Consider the following 22,954-nt stretch of genomic DNA (forward strand, 5'->3'; position numbering starts at 1 on the left):
ATCCAGGCCTTTAATGACCTCTTGGGCACAGCCACCAGCAGTGTGTCTGTTTACAGAGAGAGTGTTGACCTTGTTGAGAGGTTTACTTACCTTGGCAGTGACATTCATGTCTCTGGTGACTCTTCCTATGAAGTCAGTAGATGGATTGGGAGAGCATTGGGGGTCATGAGGTTGCTGGAAAGGGGTGTGTGGCACTCCCAATATCTATGTAAAAGGACGAAGGTCCAAGTCTTTAGAGTCCTGGTGCTTCCTGTCTTGCTATATGGTTGCGAGACATGGACGCTATCCAGTGACCTGAGACGAAGACTGGACTTCTTTGGTACTGTGTCTATCCGGAAAATCCTTGGGTACCGTTGGTTTGACTTTGTTTCAAATGAGCGGTTGCTCATGGAGTCCCGAATGAGGCACATTACCTGCATTGTGAGGAAGCGTCAGTTATGGCACTACGGCCATGTGGCGCGTTTCCCCGAGGGTGATCTAGTTCATAAGATCCTCATTGCTGGGGACCCAAGTGGCTGGACCAGACCAAGGGGTCGCCCACGTAACACCTGGCTGCGGCAGACAGAGGGTCATTTCCGGAGGGTGGGACTGGACCACTTGTCTGCCTGGGGGGTTGCAAACCAGGATCCTGATTTGTTTTATTGTGCAGTGGGTGCAGCAACGTACTGTACCATTGCATGCTCTCCAACTTGCAATGGCTCCAACTAACACTAGGCATGTTTGTTCCGTACCGTGCCCAAGCGTAATTATCCCCCCTCCCTACTCCCCTACGTTCTAGACCTGGGCACGCTTTGTCATGACCATGCAACTTCGTGTAAAGCCAAAAGAAGATTCAAACACAGAGTGACAGCATGCATGTCAAAATGATTTTACTTAATTTGTGGTTGTTGTGAAGTCGTGTAGGGCAGGATAACGCTCTACCCTCTTACAGATTTATTAAGTGTGAAGTGCAGCATTTTTCTGTTAATCGTGCTGCACATATGAGAAGATTTTTTAGGGTGACAAATGATGTTTAAGGGAGGAATTTTCAGGTTTTCTTGCCAACTACAATTCACATTCATGTGTAAGGTGAAAATAAAAACCTATTTTTAACTCAAAAGATATTGAATGAAATGAGAATTGCAGTATCTGACTTGCCGCATCATTGACGTCACGTCTGTTTTCTGTGTTCAGGCATTTTTAGCAATCACACTGTTCCTGAATGCTACTGAACCATGCTCGGGCCCACCTCTTCCAAGCGGACCAGGCCATAGTATGGTAGGTCCGGCATGAAGCAATCACACTATTCAAAAGAACTAGACTTTGCAGGGTTACATGCAGACAAACGTGTTCGAGCACGGAACTAAATGCCAGTGTGAATACACCATAAAACTCAGAATTGTACATGCTTGGAAAAATTAATCAAAGAAACAGCAAAGCTTTTAAAGATCATTTCCCAATTTACCTCCTGGCTCTGTTAAGCTGTTGCTGTAAATTACTTAAATGTAAAGGCAAGCAAAACAGCTCTTAAGGACTAGGATTAGAAACTTCCTCTTTTTGCCGAAGGTACCTCCACTTCTAACAGAAGCCTTTGGGACATTGCTTATTATTGATGAGATTATTAACATTTTCTATGGGTCTACATTCTTTTATGACAATTTAGATAGATAGATAGATAGATAGATAGATAGATAGATAGATAGATAGATAGATAGATAGATAGATAGATAGATAGATAGATAGATAGATAGATAGATAGATAGATAGATAGATAGATAGATAGATAGATAGATAGATAGATAGATAGATAGATAGAAGTTTACACTAAATTGTTACTTGTGTTGCTTTTGTGATTCTAATGTGGTTTCTAGAGACAAACTAGCTAAGCAACTAACAGAAACATTTGACTCATACAAATTCCCGAAACCCCCCCCCCCCTTACCTATACAAAGAAGCATTTTCCAGTAGACTGTCAATGCAGATGTGTTGCTCCAACAGACTGTAAGCCAGGATGGGCATGGAGGTGAAGCAGATATTATACATTGTCAGGTATGCAGCGTCATACAGGGGCTGGTAGGGGAAGATATTGGGGAATTAATAACATTTAGAAAAAATTGACAAGACCAACCTACACATAGACTATATACAGTATTAAGTTATTATGTAAAATAATAAAGAACACCCAATTAAGATTCATTCAACTGTATACCATTCATCTTTGTACAAACACTTGAAATTTGTACTTATTGCCCTATATTAGCCATTTCTGAAGAGGCACACCAATTCAAATCAGGACCTACTTTTTGTAAATTTGCTGCTACAGAAAATTACTCTGCATTATTTTACTTGAACTGTACCTCCATAAATCATAAAAAATTTAATGTATATCGATTAAGCTAATCTGGCAGATGATGCTTCTTATACATAATACATTGGTACACTAAATCTTACCACTTTACATTGTATTGACTAAGAGTCTATTTTTTCATTAATAAGATTGATTTGTATTTGGTGTTAGTTATAACCTCCCTTTTGGTCAAGGCATATACCATATAGAAATTGGATTTTAAACTTATCCTGTGCTGAGAACTGTGTACATAATGTACATTTGGCTACATTCACATTACTAGGCTGTAGCAACTCAAATCAAATTTGTTGCCTTAATGTGGCACAAATATGATGGTTTCAGGGCTGTGTGCACACAGAAATCTGATCTTTTCAATCAGATTTGATTCATTTTCATATGTGGCCTTTGATTGGCTACATATCCAATTTGTGGCCATGTGTCATGAACATGAATGGTCAGATCAGAATTCATGTACTTTTTTGCCTATACCCATAGGCTGAATGCTGTCGTCATCAGGCAGCATCGACAGCATGGCAAAAAAACAATGGAGGAAAGTTGTGATAACATTTGAGGTCCCATCATCCCTGGCTTATTTTTCGTACCAACACATCTCTTGGTGCAGCAGTGCCAGCAATAACTACAAAAACAACAAAAGCCTGCCGTCTGGCTTTTTTTTCACCTTCTTGGCATAATCATGTGAAGCTGATGGACAGAGCAAAATGTGATGTGTACGCAAGCTACTAATGCATTTATTTTGTCAGTTTTAATACCACAAGCTGTCTTACATGTTTGCTGTTTGCAAACGGTGACTTCTGCACAAATGTATCAATGTGCGCGTGCATGTCATTTCAGGGGAGAGATGCATTTGCAGAACTAAAGGAGTCCAAACAAAGATATATTTAGCTTAACCACCACTTGAAACAGTGAATACTAATATATGTATGGGTGCCGCATTTAGATTCTTTGTGAGGGATTTCAAATAAGTTGGTGCTATAAATAACATAGTATAGTTACCCTTTAATTTATATGGTGTAAGGGATGACCGGCAGCTCAACCCAGTTGGGACGGCCAAGAAATGGAAGGATGGGGAAGACAACTTCTTTAGGGCATGGTCTTCCCCAGAACGCTAGATGGCAGCTCTCTGGGATTGCAGCAGTTACCTTGATTCCCACAGGGTACAATGGGACTTGGAGTTCTATATCTCAGCCCTGATGTGGTTGTCGCCAGGGGGAGCTATGAAAATGAAGAAACAGTATGGCATGAGGTCTCTGCCTGGAAGTGCTTACAGATCACGTGGGTGGAAGAGCAGAAGCAATTCTGGGTTGGCCAATAAAAAAGGACTTGCCGACCTCACAGGGATGAACCAGAGTCAGGTGGAACGTGGACGAAGCTTGCTGGTAGGAGCGGAGGAGAAAGAGACCAAGAAACAGAGAGAAAAAAGAATAACTGTGTGCTGTGCCAATTATTTACTTGTGGCTGTGGTGGTGGGAAATGCTTTGTGAAGAGTTTTCCTCACAATAAATCTGCTCTTTGTGCTTTTATCTCGTCCTGGGTATGACATTAATCTGCATCCATCCTTGCATGTAGGCCCTACAACCTGTAGGGAAAAACTTGGGTGTTGGTGGCAGAATTGGCACTCCAGCCACCATAAAAAACCTCACACTGTTCCACTCCTTCTGAACCAGGGTGGTACTGAGGTATCACCCGTTGCATGGCTGCACTCGGGTCCTAATCAGGGATCCTGAGTTGGTTTGTTGTGTGGTGGTTGCGGCAATGTGCTGTATCAGCGCATGCTCCTAACCTCTCTCTCTCGTGCCATATGTATGCTGTGCTGGGTTTGAGGAGCTGCAGTGCCCTCTAGTGTCCACAATGGTTAGGTGCTTTCTGTTGTGAATAGTGTTTCCAATCTAGTGTTATGATTTGTTTAAGAAATTTTATTTAATTCATATTATTTTTATAAAAATAATATCCTTGCAGTAAATACATTCTCAGTGGTAAATTCACAAGAGGGTTTTGAAGCTGTCTCTTGGACAAGAGTAAATTAGTTTCTCCTGGTAAGGGAAGGACAACTACCCTTAGTGGAAGAATTCAAATATCTTGGGATCTTGTCATTAAAGAAGTAAATGTGAATTCAACAAGCAAATTGGAGCGATGGCAGCTGTTATGTGGACACCATATCAGCCTGTGGTGGTGAAGTTGGAGCCAAGTCTAAAGACAAAGCTGTCCATTTACCAGTCGATCTACATCCCTGTCCTCATCTATGGTCATGAGCTGTGGGTAATGATTAAAAGAATGGGGTCCCCAGTGCAACTGGCAGAAATGAGGTGTATTCATAAGGCTGCTGGAATGACCCTCTGTGATGGTGTGAGAAGCTCAGCAATTCAGAGTAGAGTTGTGCTGCTGCTCCAGATAGAAGGAGCCAGTACATGTGATTCGGGCACCCCTCAAACCCCGTGGCTCCATGGCCCCGTGGCATGACATGTTGGAGGGATTATATTTATCGGCTAGCTTGGGAACACTTGGGAATTTCCCCAAGAAGAGCTGAAATCTGAAGCTGGGGCCAGGGAATTCTGGGCTGACCTGCTTGGCTTGCTGCCACTATGACCTTCACTAGGGAAATATATAGTACACTGTATATGTAATGGAGAAATTATAAACAAAGAGGGTTTACTAGAAGCACACTTTTGTTGTTACATGTGTTTTTTCTTAACACATATATCACCACTTATTTTAATTGTGCCACCCACAAGAAATGGGGGTGAGCTGTCAACATTGAACACTGCATATCAACTGGAGCCTCCCAGGTCGGGAAATGTTGGCATTTTCAAAGGTTGTGGGTTTGTTTTACTTTGTGTTGTAATAGAAATTCATGCTCATCCAAAGGTAAGTGACTACCTATCTGAAGTGATTTAAGTATCTTGAAAATAATAGACATAATGTAAACAAAAAATAATTGTGGAAATATACAATATAGAAAACTTTCATGGTCAGCATACTTTACGTTTATGTTCAGCAGATTTTGTGTGTGTATCTTGACAGAGATTTGTTACTCAAGTGCCTGAAGGCATGGGCTGCACTGCATTCCTCAGATTGATGCTACAAAAGATTCTGTAATAGCAGCAGCTGTCAAGTGAGAAGAACCCCAAAAAATTCTACACATCTACATCCCTTTAGTGCTACGTGATTGCACTGCACACAAAACTTACGTCCTCCCACTACACTTCTCTCCAAATGCAGTAATATCTCTGCAAAATAGTGAGAGGCTTACATTCTCATGTGTCTTCAAAAAAAATTCTGAACAGTAAATTTCACGTCATACACATGCTGCAGCAGAATCAAAATAAACATCAAGATGAACTTTATTAACTAAGAATTACAACAAAGTAGACACACCAGGTGTCCCAAAGTCAAAGAAATGCACAGGCTGCTCACTCCATAGGATACAACAAAAACGTTAGCTAGGATAAAACAGGAAAGAATTTTATGTTGTTTTTAAAACAGGCATAAATTCATCTAATCTAAGCTGATTTCAAAGCTGATAGTTGTAAAAGATGTTAAACCAAAAAAGGGAAAAAAAATTTTTAAAAGTGAAGGGTTGCATTCACTTTGGTGTACTGCCCAATAATAACTTAATGGTGCATGTCATCTTGAGTATTTGGCTATGCCTCAGCTGAGCAGTCTGTTGGAATTTCTGGGCACCTACCACAGAGTGCGCCAATTATAAACACCATGCTTTGAAGTCAACTGTATTAAAGACCATTATCTATACTTTGAAAAAAAAATGTAATTGCAGATGAAGACCTCCAGCCATCAGCTGGTACTTCTTTGTCACTGTGGCTAGTTAGAATACAATCATGACTAGTTCTGAAACTAGTCAAACTGAACACTTTCCGTACCTTGAGAAACAACTCATAGTGCGAAGCCAGATAAAAGGAAAAAAAGGCACACTGCACAAGCAGAGGTAAATGCTGACTCTTCACACTGGATATTTTGGCCCAGGAAGATTATGGAATTGAAAGGAATTAACCATGTGAAATTATACTGTATGTGCTCAGTATTTCTAGGAGGCAGTGAACTAAGAGTAATGAAAATCCTGTACTCATGATTAAGCTTTCATCATTAGATACTGACAAAATTAGCAATCAAAAAAGCTTGTTTAAGAATATCAAAACAATGCTGCATAAGACTAATTACAAGCTATTTTACAGATTTATAATATGAAATGACATTCCATCACATATTAACATGCATCCATTAAATTTCATTGTAAAAAATAAAGTAACAAGTGTCATAACCAGGCTGAATATAACCTTTGAATAAACAAATATGTGAAACCTAACTAATTTGTTTTATATAATACCTTTCACAGTACACAATATTTTAAAATATTTAACCAAAAATATCAATTTTGTTATTGAAAAAGGTATATTAGAAAAGACTGATCGATTAAATGATTGACTTATTAACTGAAAAATAATTATTTGATTGATTACTGCCATAAATACTAAACATTATGGAAGGACAAAATTTAACATCTTGTCCAGACAGATAAACAAGCTAACTGATAAATTCTGATAAACTCTGATAAACATGCGGTTCACATCCTCAGCAGGGGGAGCATACACTACAACAAACCTCATTTGTTTTATACAGCATAACAAAATGAGTTCTTTTTTACTACCATTTATTGTGCTAGGTTAGCCAGTTCACTTGCACCGCTTTAAATCAACAAAATTTCAGCTCATTCACTAATGGCCTTCTATTTAACTTTCTCCTTAACAGTGCTTAAGACACGCTTACAGGTCTTCTTACAATGTCATATTACTTGCACAACACAATTACAGGCTTAGCAGGATAATCTCTATTACTGTGACTTGTAACAAACAGTGAAAATTCATTAAAAATCAACAGTTAAAAGAATACTCCACTCAAAAATTATATATGTTACTTAACCCATGTAGTTTGAAGTGGTGGCTGAGAAAAAAATTTACATGACGTTTTCGTGGAGAAAGAACATAACAAATATTCATACTGAATGAGGCCCAGCAGTGATCAACTTTGGACAAATGCAAATGATGTGGAAAAATGTCCATGATGCATAAGCCATACACCTGTTATCCATTTGTATTCTCAGAACATGTAAAATATGTGCATTGTTTGCTAAAATCCATCCATCCATCCATCCATTTTCCAACCCGCTGAATCCGAACACAGGGTCACGGGGGTCTGCTGGAGCCAATCCCAGCCAACACAGGGCACAAGGCAGGAAACAATCCTGGGCAGGGTGCCAACCCACCGCAGGACACACACAAACACACCCACACACCAAGCACACACTAGGGCCAATTTAGAATCGCCAATCCACCTAACCTGCATGTCTTTGGACTGTGGGAGGAAACCGGAGCGCCCGGAGGAAACCCACGCAGACACGGGGAGAACATGCAAACTCCACGCAGGGAGGACCCGGGAATCGAACCCAGGTCCCCAGATCTCCCAACTGCGAGGCAGCAGCGCTACCCACTGTGCCACCGTGCCGCCCGTTTGCTAAAATACCATTAATAATTACGTCCGGAAAATTCACCACAAAAGATCAAGAGAAAAGGCACATTCCCATAATACAGTGCGTTTGAACTGAAAACAGGATTCTTGGTCAATGAATGAGAGAACTGTATTGTAGAAATGTGTCTTTCCTATTGATCTTCTGTAGCTGAGTTTTCAGAAAGTATTAATAATGTTTTAATAAAAAATGTCCACCTTTTGCATGTTGTATGCATGTGAATGGATAACGGACATGTAATGCAATAAGAGTTGCATGAGAACTGTTTTCTTGGTCACTGTTGGGTCCCGTTCAGTTTTAAACTTTGTTATGGTGTTTCTGCATGAAAGTATGAGATTTATGCCACTACTGCTGTTCATGGAGTAAGTAACATTAAAAATGCCATTTTTGGGTGTAGTATTCCCCTAATAAATCACTGTAATTTAAACTTTAAATTGAGATAAATGTATTATATTTTTGATCATTCATTAATTTCCACATAGATTACAGTTACATTTGCATACAATTATTTAGCTTGCTGTTATAAAGTGCAAACACAGTGTGATGTATGGTCGGCTGTTCATTCCAGCCAATACCCCCAGGCCACCAGGTGGAGCCCTCCCTGAAGCATGGAGGTGCCCCGAATGCCAGCAGGGAATTATGGACATTGTGGAGTTTTCCTTTACAGCCCTGCTGGATACCACGGGGGCCGATAGAAGGCGCTGCAGGGAGGAGCAGTGACTATTTGCCCTATGCCCCGGAAGTACGTCAGAGTCACATGGACAAGAGGAATGACGTGCTTCCGGGATGAAGAAGAGGACTTTTTATCTGACCCGGAAGTGATAAGGAGTCACATGGACTGAAGGATGGGAAACACTTCCGGATTAGGGACTATAAAAGACTGGGAAAAACACCAGAGCGTTGAGCTGAGCTGGGTGGAAGGGTGGCAACGCGTCTGGGAGAGTGGAGGATTGTTTAATTATTGTAATTGTATTTGTATATGAGTATTGTGGAGAGGAGGGTGCTTTGTGCACATTATTGTTCGAATAAATATAATATTTAGACATTTACCTGATGTCAGGCGTTTGATCAGAGGGTTCAAGGGAGCAATAGCGCCCCCTATTTGTCACAACAGATATAAACAAAATGTTAAAATCAATCAGTGTAACTTCATAAAGACTTGGGACTGCCAAAAAACTGCACTGCACTAGCCAAAAAAACAAAACAAAAAAACCCCTCTCAGATCTTGCCATACTGACCCTTATTCAAAGCTTTCAGGGTCTTACAGGTTCCTTACCTGCTGAGAGAATCCACAGAAGAACTGGTATAGAAACTGAGGTAAAATGAAACACAGGTTCTGAAAATAAAAAAAATAGATTTTAAGAGAACAGCAACAGACTTAATGGATTTAGAGAAATCAAATTTCTTAATGTATTACAACTATAGACTAATTTGAAATTTTAGAAACAGTAAAAATAAATTTTGAAAAGCAGATAAACAATTGGCCATGTCAGATGGCCTATGAGTTACTGAGCAAACGATTTGAAAGAAACAAGAGCTAGAAGTATTTAAAACAAGAAGAAATGTCAACAATAGAAGTTAAAAATGTGGTCCTATGTATCTGCAGTAGATAGACACTTCACAGTGCAATATACAGCATGACACAGAACAATATGAAGAGGCCACCACAAACAGAGACCAGTCTGGACTGAAGACTACAGTATATATGTAATTATTTCATTCACCAAATTTTCTGAAATTTCTTCCACTGCAGATCTATGGGTGCCAGGAACCTCTTCCTGTAACAATGAACGCAAGGTGGAGATCAAATGTATTTGGGAACCCAGTCCATCGTAGGGCACACTTAAACACACATCCAGTCTCACTCAAGTTTAAAGTAATGCAGTTGCTTTTAATATTAATTTGTATTACACATTAATATATAGACAGAAAAACAACAACAACTATATTTACTTATATAGCACGATTTCATATAAATTGTTTCTCAAAGTGCTTTACAAGATGAAGAAAGAAAGAAAGAAATTAAGAAAGAAAGAAAGAAAGAAAGAAAGAAAGAAAGAAAGAAAGAAAGAAAGAAAGAAAGAAAGAAAGAAAGAAAGAAAGAAAGAAAGAATTCTTCATATTGTACAGTTCTGGTATGACATCTTGATATTAATATTGAGAGAGCTGTTCTAATTTAATCATGGTACTTCCCAAAGAATCTATAGACAAAGTAAACAAACTAATCTGTTTCTGAAGAGGCCTCATTATCCTCAAAGATGAAAGCCACAAGCTGAAAAAAAATCAACATTGACAGATCCCTCAATAAACTGGGACTCTACCTTATAGAAGAAATACTGCACCAGATGAGCAATTCGAACATAGTAGAGATGACCATGAGCCAGGAGCAGTTTCTTGAGGTGTTTTAGCTTTGGAATAGCATAATCACTGTTTCGAACTGCCTGACGCCCTTCTTTACCTTTTATTCCTGAGGATAACAGAGAGCAGAGAGATGTATACATTGTATAATTTCGAGTATAAACACACAACTGAAAGTTAAACATTTTCTCAATACCACCTTGTATTTCAACAGTTTTAAAAATACTAATATAGGACTCTGTTCGTTTTACAGGTAAGATGGTATATCCTGCTTCAGGTCTTCAGCCTGTCGCACCTCCAACGGTGCTGTGAGGTCAGCTGTAGGGTCATTAGCTGGAAACTGCCGCTGACGGATGTTTCTCCCCCAAAACCGGTGTATCTCCTGCCAGGGGGGCCAGTGGCATTCTGGGGACATCTCCCTGCCACCCCCTGCAGCTGCCTTCACTAGGGTGCTGACCCCCAACCAATGTCTTTCCTCCGCAGCTAAAGCCAGTAGCTCCCTTTCTCAGTTTCCTCTTCCAGCGCCATTATGGCTTTCCGCAAGCTCGAGCCTACCACTCTCACACCGTTTAACAATTGGACTTTTGCTTTGCCAACAAAGCCCCGGCAACCGACCTCCACGGGATATGGCTTTCCAAGCAGCCTCTTGGCACTCTGCTGCCAGCTCGTTATACCTCAAGTGCTTCCTTTCATGGGCTGCTATCAAACCCTCCTCACAAGGAATTGTTAGTTCAATAAGCAGGACCCCCTTCTCCACTGCATACCACATGACAATGTCTGGCTGGAGAGTAGTTATTGCAACCTCTCTTGGGAAGACCAGCTGTTTCCCCGAGGTCTGCCAACATTTGTCACTCTTTGCCAGGTGTAAGCATGCTAACCCTCTTCTGTGCAGGAGGTTGATACGTACTGCCAGACTTCACAAATCCTGCTAGGGCATTCTTAGCTATGGCCGGTGTGTGGTTTCCTGCTACCCTACAGCTCTTCAGGATCTCGGCCAGCTTTGCCAGCACTTTATCATGGCTACAGCTGAAACATCCCTGGGTCAAAGCCACCTTACAACCTGACAATATGTGCTGGAAGTTTGCTTTGATGGTCCTGCAGAGGGAACAGCCTACCTCTTCGCCATACCACTGTGTGAGGTTCTAAGGGCATGGGAGGGTGTTGTAGATTGCCCTCAAAAGGAAGCTAAGTCTAGATTTTGGCATCCTCTAGATGTCTGCAAAGGTGATGTGTCGGTTAATAGTTGCGTCCTATCTCGTCCAATCTCCATGGCTGCCTTGGGGTATTGCTTTCACATGGAAGCACTCCTGCTCCAGCCTGGTGACTTTGTCCACAACCATGATCTTCTGTTGTTTCTTGGTGACTTTGGACTAGAATTGCTGTCCCCAGCCCAAGCCAGCACGACTGGTCAGGACCGCCCACACCACCTCTCAATGTTGCAAACTGGATATGGCCCGGTCCACATCACCTTACACCTTCCATTTGTGACCTGTGCGGATGGGGACTTTCACACTCCTTATAAGCATGTCTACATCCGAAAAGCAGTGGGGCAATCCTAGCCACTTACGGAAGTAACTGTTAGCGAGACCATACATCCTGTTGACTTCTGACGAGACAATTTTGCAGACTTTTAGAGGCCACATGACCTGTTGGTATAGGGTGTGCTGGTAACATCACACCTTGTACTTCCCAGGCAGGTGGCTCTGCTCGATTTTTGCCAGCCCCTCTGCAAGTTGATAATTGGCTAGTTTTCCCATTTGCCTATCAGACAAGTCTGTGGTGTGCCTTCCCAGGTTTTGCAGTGGTTTCTTGTGCAGCGTGGAATGGCTCCCCTCCTGTGACAAATATTTTCCTGACTTGCGGTATGCCTTTCCTTATTGATAGACTTCTTGATTTTGTGGCCGTGACCTTCATCCTTCCCCATGCGAGGAACTCATCTATCATCGCTATACTGGCTCTTGATTTATAACTTCATTTCCTCCTTACTAACATCAAGCTTGCCACTTCTCTTCCCATCCAGCAACTGTCGGGCATACATGAAGGGATCTCTGAGGAATCTGGTTCTCTATTTATCTCTTTTCTTCCTTCTCCTTCTGATCCTCTCCACTCTCCGCAGCCTGAGTTCATCCCACAGCTCCTTCAAGCCAACCTTCTCATAAGGTGCAGCTTTCCTTCAGCTAAATGATGTCAACACCCCTTTGGAATTAGGATGCTTGCAAACTTGACCCAGTAGCTATTGCAATAGAAGAATCCTAAAAAATAGGTATGTCACCAATAATTACCCCTGAACTCACAATCAATTATACTTTGTTATGTATTTTTTTATAAATATTGTATTTTCAAATGGATGAAATAAAACCGGAAAAATAAATTCTCTAGCTTAAGGAAGAGAATATCAACAATTGGAAAGCTATGTAAAAATGATGGTTTTCAAAAATATGTGAGCATCTCATTTACTAGCAATACATTAAAGAGCAGGGCATCAATTTTAGATTGTAATCACAGCTGAAGTGATTTTAATTAATTTCAATTGTTGCCGTATAGATGGGTACTATAGCTAAAAAATGCAATCACATTTGTCTGTTTTTAAAGGCTGATCTCTAAACTCTCCTTCTAACTTATATAGCTGTAAATGGCTTTTCCTCTGTTTAGCTAATAGATTTTACTGATGTCTATGATCCAGACATTGCATTGCAATCACAAGATGCAGACCTTCTTTAAATTTCAAGAACAAGATAATCAGACAAAAATTCTTCCTGTGGACCCACATCAATGAGCACATAAAACCCTCACTTCTAGCAGGAGAGATAACATGTGGCCTCCCTCAAATGACTCCATCAGTGGTGCCTGCAGGAGATTCCCTGTTTTAAATGGGAGAAACTGTACACCAGTTCTGTCGTTCTTAAATAGATGAAGTTGATTCTTCTCTCAATATATCACTACATCAGGCTGCTCTACTCCACCACCAGAATCTCACCAGAAAAGATCCCCACTCACAGAGTCAGTGCAAACAAGCCTGGGAAGGCCAGTGGAAGTTGTTCAAACACAAGCTCATGGGCTTCCTTGAAAAATGCCAAATTAACATGAGTATCTGAGAGATCCTAGACACAGAAATCTCCCTATTGAACCTGATGAATTATCACACAAGAATTTACATTGGGATTGACTGCTTGTCGGAGAAGGCAGACTAAAAGATGGTGACAGAGAGGGAGGATAACCCAGAATTTTGAATACCTTTCTCAAGTAGAACTTCTTTCCCCCGCTTTGTGAAGATTTGTAACTCAAAGAATGATCACATCAGTTGTTTAAGGCTATATGAATAACCTAGACAGGTGTAATTTTTGTTTTGAATGAACAGCAATGAGGAAATGTTAAACAATTATATTATTTATCTCTACATTTCTATATGTATATACTGTATACACAGTACACGTCAATACACTGAATCACTTTTTTTGAATAAAATAAGAAAAAAACACTGATTTTCAAACTCAATCCTCGGTTAACCCTGAAGCTACAGGTTTTTCACAAACTAGTGAGTCATTTACCTCTAAATATCTCATTTCTTCTTTTAACTTACAACACATTTAGAAAAGCACAGCAGTTTTTTTATATTCATAAGGCATTTAGAAATATCCATATTTTTACTGTGGCTTTAAATCCTTAACTTTCTTCAACTGTTTTCCTATTAACCTGCTCTTTCTTTGTAGCTTGGTCCCTTACTTGTATCTTAAAAATGACAAAAATAACTCAGACAAACAACTGTAAATTCTGTCAAAAGCCAAGGATGACTGTAAAAGCTAATTTGTAAAATTAGCCAGTTTCTCACCAATGCCAACGTGTGCCTCCAGGATCATACTGACATCATTAGCGCCATCTCCTATTGACAATGTGATAGGACCACCTTTCGAGTTCTTCACCATTTTTACAATCTGAAGAAGGAAGCAGAATCAGCATTAAAAAAGTAAAAGTCTTCTCTGGAAACTCCCCCAGGTTTCCACAAAGCTGTAAATGAGATGGTGCTACCCAGGTTCTTGAGGGGCAAATTAATCTCAGGCAAGAGCAGAAATCTAAATAGACATGGAAAATGTCAATAGATCCTTGTAAACTTTTGTCTAAATGTTTAAGTTTACAATCAGTAAATGTCTACTAAGGAATATCAGCTTAAAGAAAAGAAAACCCTTTCTCCATTTTTTATTTTTGGATTGCAACTAAAAAGTAAATACAAATAAGAAAATATTTAAAAAATAACTGGTAAACCTACTAATGACAGGAAATTTAAACATATTTTTTTAATCAACTATGCTATAGAATTTTGTAATACAATCATCTTGTTGATTTATTTTTCAATTTGTAAGTCTCATTCAATACCAAAACATGAAGAGAACAACCAAGCCACAGCTCCTCTCAAAAACAGAAATAAAAAAATTAAGATCCGTTTAAGAATTCCCAGTGACTCACTGTCCTGTATCCATTCTATACCATGCCTCTTGTTGAGGTGAATTTTATAGCCTGGCAATATTCTTGAAATGCACAAATAGGAGTTAAAAAACATAAGAGAAAAGCTCTCTCTCATGAGACCCTGTTATCCATATAAGGCTAGCAAACACATTTGCACGGTCTATCATCTTTACAGATGCCTATGCAAACCTACAATAATATACATATCTTAAGGATGTGGAAGTTAATTGGATCACCAAAGAAACATTCCACAGACACAGGAGGAATTTTTCTATTCAAAGGAAGATTAGAAAGGCTGAGAATCCAACAACACTTCTGCACCCATTTGGAATTGTGAGGGAGCAGCGTTCATCACCAACAGCCACAATTACTCCTTATTCTACATGTGGTGTGTGCATGCTTATGCAAAGGTTTTTCATTGAAGTATACAGCGGTTTGACTAACACAATATTCTTTGTTGTTTATGGCCAGGCAAAAACAAAACAAGCAAGTTTGGTCAAGTCACAATTGTTGATGCTTTTGCATTTGATTTTTTTATGCAGATCACATATTGCCCTGCTGCTCCTTGTCACTTTAAAATACTGAAACACTTAAGTGCAAAAACAATCTTGCAGCAATGAAGAAAGCAATGTTGCATACACGTGTAAGGCTAGTGTAATAATGCATCAAACATGAACTAATGTGCTACTTGTTCATAAAACCAAATTGTGGAGCGATACTTAAAAGAGATTTGAAATTAAAATTTCCTTTACAATAACTGAAAGAATATGATACCAATAGTTTAACATGTTCAATATTTGCAATCAATGGTATACATTTAATTAGAAGCTGGCCAGATTCATCAAATTAGCATCGCGCCTCTTTAACTGAGAACAATACATTCTGGGATTCCATAGCACAAACTGCGGCATGCAGAGCCTTTTATCTGCAATATGATAAAGCACTGGTGCATGAAACGTCTGATTTTTTTTTTCCATAGTTCAGCAAATGAGGTTTGCCTAGACACAATGCAGACAATTTCACTAGGTATTACTTAAACATCACAGACTCATAAAAATCACTGAAATGGCAAAAATACAAGGATTAAATTAAAATAATAGGCATGCTACCAAGGTCTGCTAGAATATTAAAAAAGCTTGTAGTGTAATGCTGATTACATTTAAATAAAAGTAAAAAGGGGCTGACAAGCCATTGCCTAAAGCAAACTTAAAGGGGCAAATACCTGAGCCTTCTGCAGTGGAGCCATTCGGCAGCACAACACTGCCATGCAGTTTTGACAGATCTGTAGGAAGAGACTTTTATAGCGGTTTGCGTTGGTATCAAGGGTAGCATTCAAAATGAGAGATAGTGTTGCGCCATCTATGATTAAACCAAACTCTGGGATACTAGAGGACCAGCTCCTGAAAATAAAAAAACATTATGAGTGCTAAAAAGGTAAGATACATTTCTGAAAATAATGCAGAGAAAATTCAACAGGCACAATGAGTATGAAGAAAAAAAAGACTGTAGAATTTACTGAGCTATACCACTATTACTCACAGTCTACTCAACTGATCTACATTCTTGATACCCATGGTGAGCTTAAGCCTGGTCTTCTGGGACCTCTCAACCAGCCTCCAAACTGTCTGTTTTAGAGTGATGAACCATTACCAGCTCCTCCTCCTTCTCCTATTCAGGGATGGTGCCATATAATCACTGACAGAAAAAAAAGTACAGATCTCCTGCCAGTCATTAAAGGCTTCACTGAATGCAGCTTTCTAGGCTAAAAAACTTGGGCAAATGTTTAAGCAGCTTGCCCATTCATTAATTAGTTTTGATTCTGTCATCAGCACAAGAGGTAGTAGGATGGTCACAAAATGATTTGAGCAGTTCCTCTGAAAGAATGTCTTTGATAACCACCTTGATTGTGGTCTGTTCAGCACTACATTCTAGTGGTAGTCTACAGTTGTTTTTCAGTTGACAGTAAGGCCATTCAAGGCTTGTTTGATAAAGCAATTTAATTGTCTCAAGACAAGTTTGCATTGACATGTTATGCATTCACATTGCCCCCGAATATGTTACATAACTGTTTATTACTAAAAAAAAAGGCAATTTGTTAATATAAAGTAGTATGCATGAGCACATTATGACTCCATCTGCTCTGCCAAAGCAACTGTGGAGAAACTCGGATGATAAAGATACACTTGATGTTAGCAATTGTGTGGCTAAACGTATGTAAATACCTGTGTGTGTGTGTGTGTGTGCATGCTAGCAGACTGTTCAGTATAGTGGATAACACTGTAACCCCCTGCCATTTACTCCTAAAACCAGAAATGGTATGTTTCCATTTAAAGTACACTCAAAACAGGCACCAATTCACAGCCTGTCCATGTACCTCAAATGAGTCTTGCTTTACATTTTTTGTTTTGTAGTGAGTTTGCTGTGCATTATTCTAAAACAAGACTATTTATTAAATGTGAATAGAAAGGCTTATTCAAGATTGCTTATGTTTTATAAACATTCCTAAGGCATTGGGTCAGATTTGATTTTTAGTATTCTGAATATTTGTCATTTTTGTTTGTAAACAGTACCAAGCACACTTATCTTTTGTGGCAAATGTTGTTCAAAACAGAAAGGCGTTTATTGAAAACAAATTAAAACAAAATCCCTTCTTTAACTGGCCCTAATTCTTCGAGCTAAAATGTGGAACTCCCTAGGAATATGTGGCACCAAGAAGAAGCCTAACATTTGCTGCCTATGTTCTGTAGATGCTGTAGCCCTCTCAATATGTCCTCAACTGCAGTCTCAAAGCTCAGTTTCAATTAAAAGAAACACACAATTATTTTCAAATCTACTTCAGAGGTAAAACATTGTAATTGTTTGTAACAACCATTTATCAAGACGGATTTAATGAAGTATTAATCAAATAAGGCAATAATAGCATGTGCTAATCTGGCACCACTGAATTCTCATGTGTACTCAATCCATATGAAGAAAAGTACATTTCGCTTGGCTCATTGTACATGATATAATCCTAATTTGGTCTTTGTTTTTTGCTTCTTAGAATTTTAATAGCTTACCAATCAATAAAAGGGACACAAAAGTTCCTATTTTTTCTACATAAATGTTTTCTTCAAATCTGTTATGAATTTTTTACAAAAACATTACACATTTAAAGGATATATTGCTCTGTAATATCAAGAATACAAATACAGTATATGGTTGCCATTGCAAAAAGGCTGATTCACTTCAGTGCATTGTATCCTGTAAGTTAGGAAAACTGAATGCTTGAAATCACTTTTCTTCTAAAAAATTTGAAAGGATCAGAGTTTAGAGCTGTAGTAAACTAGCAAAATAAAAAGAGCATCTTTTCAAGTGGACTGAGGTATCTTATAATTTTCATACAGCAAGGACATGTCTATTTATTATTATTATTCCTCGGAACCTATTTACAAGGACATGCTCATTTATGTTTATTCTTCCCCAGAACTCATTTACGAATGAACCAAGTTTGGTTTTCTTTGCTTCTGCATGAAAAGGGCCCGAGGATACAAAGTCCACTTTAACTCTAACTGGTCTAGTTTTGTGAATACCAGCCACAATACATTCATTCTAAGACCTGTTTGTGCATGTTTCCGCTGAGGATTTCAATTATCTCCCATAGGCTAAAATCACACAGACTGGCATCTCTAAACTAGCCCAAAGAGACTTGGTATATGAGAATGTGAGTACTGCACTGAAAAGTTGTTGGACCTCATTACTGCTTTACATGTGTACTAACTAGATAGGTTTCAGCTCCCACCAACCTTAACAAAGAAAAAAGTAAACAGATAATGAAAAACATATATAACATACCACAATGAAAGAACAGAATGAGAAAGGGTAATATGAGAAAATGAGGAAATAAAAGGTCCACATGCAGTATGTAACAAATATCAGCTTGCACAGAGGAAAACATAAGAATGATAAATTACAGGATAAAATTTAGGAAAAACTCTGTATGTCAGCTTAGAACATCATGGAAAACTCCTTTTGTATTCCCAGACCTAACTTCCATATGAAGTAGAGAGTGTGATAAAGACCATGAGCCATTTGAACATTTAAACTTTAAATTCTGCCAAAAAGACAACTTATTATTTAGACACTAGACATTAAGCCTGTTACAATAACAGGCGCTAGAACAGTAGTCCATAAACATTAGTAGGAACAGTCTATATTAAATGGCAAGGGACCTTTTACCTCATTACATTTTTTTCCATAAAATGCCTGTAATTTTCTGACAGTAATACTGGCTTTGCTGTCCATAATGTGCGTTTAATTTTCTGTCCATAATATGCGTTTAATTTTCTGTCACAACAGTGGGCAATCAGCAGATTCTCCCCAGCAACTGATGTAATGTGCGTGAAAATAAATCTACTTTTAAAAGTCATCATATTGTAATATCATGAAAATTCGTATATTTAGGAAAACCCCTTCAACAACTGACACTTTACACTTTACCGTCCAAGCTTCTTAATTGCAAATCTGACATCCTCAAAGTGAACACTTGCACAACAACAAACACTAATCCCACCTTTTGGGGAAGCTGGTCTCCACGTCTCAGTACCCGATTGGATTTTTCGTATTTTATGTTTTAGTCTTACCTCATTTACCGAAATCCGATTGGAACGGCCGCACGATATTTATTGGCTCCCGCCCTCTCTGTCTTGTGTGACGCGTCAGGCGGCCTTTGAAGCATCTGCTTTGAAGCATTGCACCATGCCCCTGCACATGCACACTTCACCAGAAGACACACACACACGGACACTGGGCGCACACAGGGGTTTTATTAAAGAGGATTATGTGTTAACTGTATATGAATTTAAAGTTATGTTAAAAAAACAAACTTAACATTCTAAAGGTGATTCTCAACTGACAATTCTTTTTAAATATTTCTGAAATTACCTCCTATTTTAGAATGACATAGTGCAACAGTGGTTTGTATTGCTGCCTGACATTTTCACTGTCAAATTCCAACTCCGTCATTGTCACTGTATAGTTTACAAGTTTTCTCAACATTTTGAGTGTTTTTTCTCCAGGTACTCCAGCTTTCTTACCACAATACAAAGATATGTGTTGGGTTAATAGGAATTTCAAAATTTTCTAACCAACTGTCCATACTGTCCATCTGCAACAAAAATAAGGCTACAGGGAAGATTGACTTCACATGATTGGGCACAATAACACATGCCCGAATTAACTGGTGTTTAATTGCTTTATTTGGTCCATATTTTGACATTTTCTGAATCAGTGGATGCTGCTCTCTATTCATTTTGAATATTTTTTTTAAAAGAATTTGGTTCTTAATCCAAATGTATCCCTACAGTGCTCTCTTGTGGAAGAACTTGGCAGGTTACACTTTCTTTTTCAAAAAGTCACTACATCCCTACCTTCTTAAGAATGTACTTAGATCATCTGTTCACACCACCATGGGTATGGGAGCTTGGTACTGACAGAGTTGTAGCATGCCCCAGTGGAGAGCACAGCAACCAAAGCTTGCATCTGGTAATGTTCTAAAGATGATTAGATCAAAGATAACTTAAAACTTTTTCCTACTGGTATTGGATAAAATAGTAGGGTGGGTGTCTTTTACATAATCTGTTGAAATATTTTATTTAGAGAATAACAGCCTCTCAAGATCCTTAAAAACCGGGCAAAAGAATAGTTGCTGCCTCACATACCAGACCAGCTAAAATGGCAAATTGCCAAAAAGTAACACTGAAACTAAGCATCTCCAATCCAAAAGAATTTACAGCAGCAAATTTTGCAAAAGGGCAGAGCATCAGTAGAGCATTTAATATGAAGAAACAGGTGAGTGCCAAGAAATCCTTACAACTGCTACTGGAAAAGAATGAGTCATTTCAAGTATGATATCAGTGTAGTTTAATTTTTTAAATTGTGTTTTTGCCACTTTATGTTACACATTTCATAACAATGCTGGAGACAATACACTGATTTTGCATGTGCAATGATGAAAATCTCTTAACTTGTGAAACTCCTAAAAATTTAGCAGATACATCCACCTTTAAGACATTTACTATACATTAGTTTTAATAGATGGATTTTTGGTTGACAGTTGTCTGCTCCTGGGAAGTACATTGAAATTCTGTGAAAGTTATAGACTCTGAGCTTTTTTTTTTTGTGCACTGAACATTTTGTAGTGATGTTACACTTTGTAGTGTATTTCTCTTTGAGTAAAACATAACACAACATCCTTTTCCAGGTATACAGACATGGTGAATTGGTGCATTGCGTACACATAATGTTTATGAATATTTCTACAAAATATTTCTGCAATTAACAAAAACATGCAACAAAGACACAAATTAACATTATATCAGGAGCACCCACTCCTTAGAGCATCTAACTGCACACTACTCACCTGTATATACCACCTTTGCTCTTGGGTCGGTCCTGAACTGCCTTCTTGTGGTAGTCTAAGAGCAACTCATGTAGCTTTTCCTCTCGTTTTCCACTATCCTCCCCCAATGACCGCACTGTTAGCTCCAGAAGCTCTGTGCTTTTCTGAAACAGTCTGCAGGCATAACATGTGGACTTAGCAGTTTCCATCTTGTCACCAGTGAGCACCCATACTTTCATTCCTGCCCTGTGAAGGGACTCCATTGTCTCTGCAGCCTCTTCCTGCAGACTGCAAAAAAGAGCAATGGTTTGTACAGAAATAAAATTATACAATATTCTCAAAACCACTTTATCCAAAAATCACATGCTCCTTTAAAATTAAAAGGTAGAAGAATGTCACATAGTCAGAAATGCACAAGGATGAGTTGCAACACTGAAGTAACAAAAACACACAATCACTGGCTTAGAATGCATGTGGAGCAAAAAACAGGACTTGTTGTGTTCTGAGATTAAGTTTTATTTAAAAAAAAAAAAGTATAAAATCAAGAACCAATTTAAATGGTCAACAGAGGGTGGAGAGGTACTAGGCTTTGGAGAAGCGTTTAAGAGAGTACAACAGATACAGTAGACACAATACAGCAGGTATCCAGGGTGATAAAGTGGATATTGCATGACACATTCTATTAATACTTAGTCATCAAGGTTTTTGATTATTTTTTTTTTTATTTTTTCTTTAATTCTTTACACTTATTTGAATGCAAATAAAATCACTATTGGCTACACATGCAATTCTGAAAGCTGGGGTAATCACGGTAAAGATTAAGAACTCTCTACCATAATTTGTTATTTAACTTGTCATTTTCAATGCAATGTCTAATGTCACCTAGTATTTGATCCCTGCTAATACAAGGATTTATACCACCCTGAAACTCACACGATGTTAGCTTCTGGAGAAAAAAAGTTATTACATAAACAATCAAAGAAAAATATTAAGCACGGTGGTAGTTGTTGCAAAATATGGCACTTGACTTCATCTGATGAAATCCCTTCAGATTAAGATCTAGCAACTAATATATTACTTTTTCTTCTAAAAACTAAAAAATTAGGAATGACCTATATGTTTACTGATGTTGTGAATTTGTTTTTGTTCATCAAGAGTTTCATCATATGGGCGAAAGTGAATAACATTTGATGTTTTAAAGATGGACTGCTGTTAAAATATTAACCACTCAAAATGATAACTGGAAAAGTAAATCTTCTGCTGGGGCCACACATAGAACATTTAAGGCAAAATTCCTCACAGATTTAGAAGCATTCCAAAAATAAAATGAAAATATAGCTTGTAAGTGTTAAGAGCACATTTTACTGTCACTGACCTGTCCTCTACAGCAGTGGCACCTATGAGGTGCATTCCAGTTTCCACGTCATTATAGACTTTTGCAAGCTTTTCCTCACGGTCCTGTAGAGCAAGCTTGGCCTCCTGTAAAAATCCATTAACCACTTCAAACTCTTCTGGAGTTAGTGATTTGTATGCCACACACAGTGTACGGTATCCCTCCTGTAAATAGAAATAATCTCAGGAATCAGCTGACAGCTCTGATGTCTCATAGGACAATTCATACTAAAAAACAAATCATATATTTACTAATTAAAATATAATTGATTAGCTTTACAATGTACTGTAACTTGAAATTATCTTGCACGTAATGATAAACGAACCCTGCTGAATTTGATTTACCTCAACTTTGGCAGAAATGTTTTTAGAAATGTTTGAGAACTTCACCAAACTTGGTGAAATGCATTAAGTCATTGGGGAAGGAGAAACTGAACAGTTTTTAGTGATTTATAATGGTGCAAGGGTCTTGTGAATGTCT

The 22,954-nt window shown here is 38.6% G+C and overlaps 1 protein-coding gene across 1 annotated transcript in view; it reads right to left on the minus strand.

Moving 5' to 3' along the window:
• The window catches only part of atp11c (ATPase phospholipid transporting 11C), a 196,463-nt gene that overhangs the window by 37,938 nt on the left and 135,571 nt on the right, over positions 1-22,954 (minus strand). Inside the window, 7 exon segments of the mRNA XM_051935386.1 lie at positions 1,922-2,049; positions 9,160-9,219; positions 10,205-10,350; positions 14,071-14,173; positions 15,925-16,102; positions 21,103-21,369; positions 22,457-22,638. Of these exon segments, the coding sequence (XP_051791346.1) occupies positions 1,922-2,049; positions 9,160-9,219; positions 10,205-10,350; positions 14,071-14,173; positions 15,925-16,102; positions 21,103-21,369; positions 22,457-22,638 (1,064 nt within the window).

This window comes from Erpetoichthys calabaricus, chromosome 12 (genome assembly GCF_900747795.2).
Source record: "Erpetoichthys calabaricus chromosome 12, fErpCal1.3, whole genome shotgun sequence".
Taxonomy (NCBI): Eukaryota; Metazoa; Chordata; class Cladistia; order Polypteriformes; family Polypteridae; genus Erpetoichthys; species Erpetoichthys calabaricus.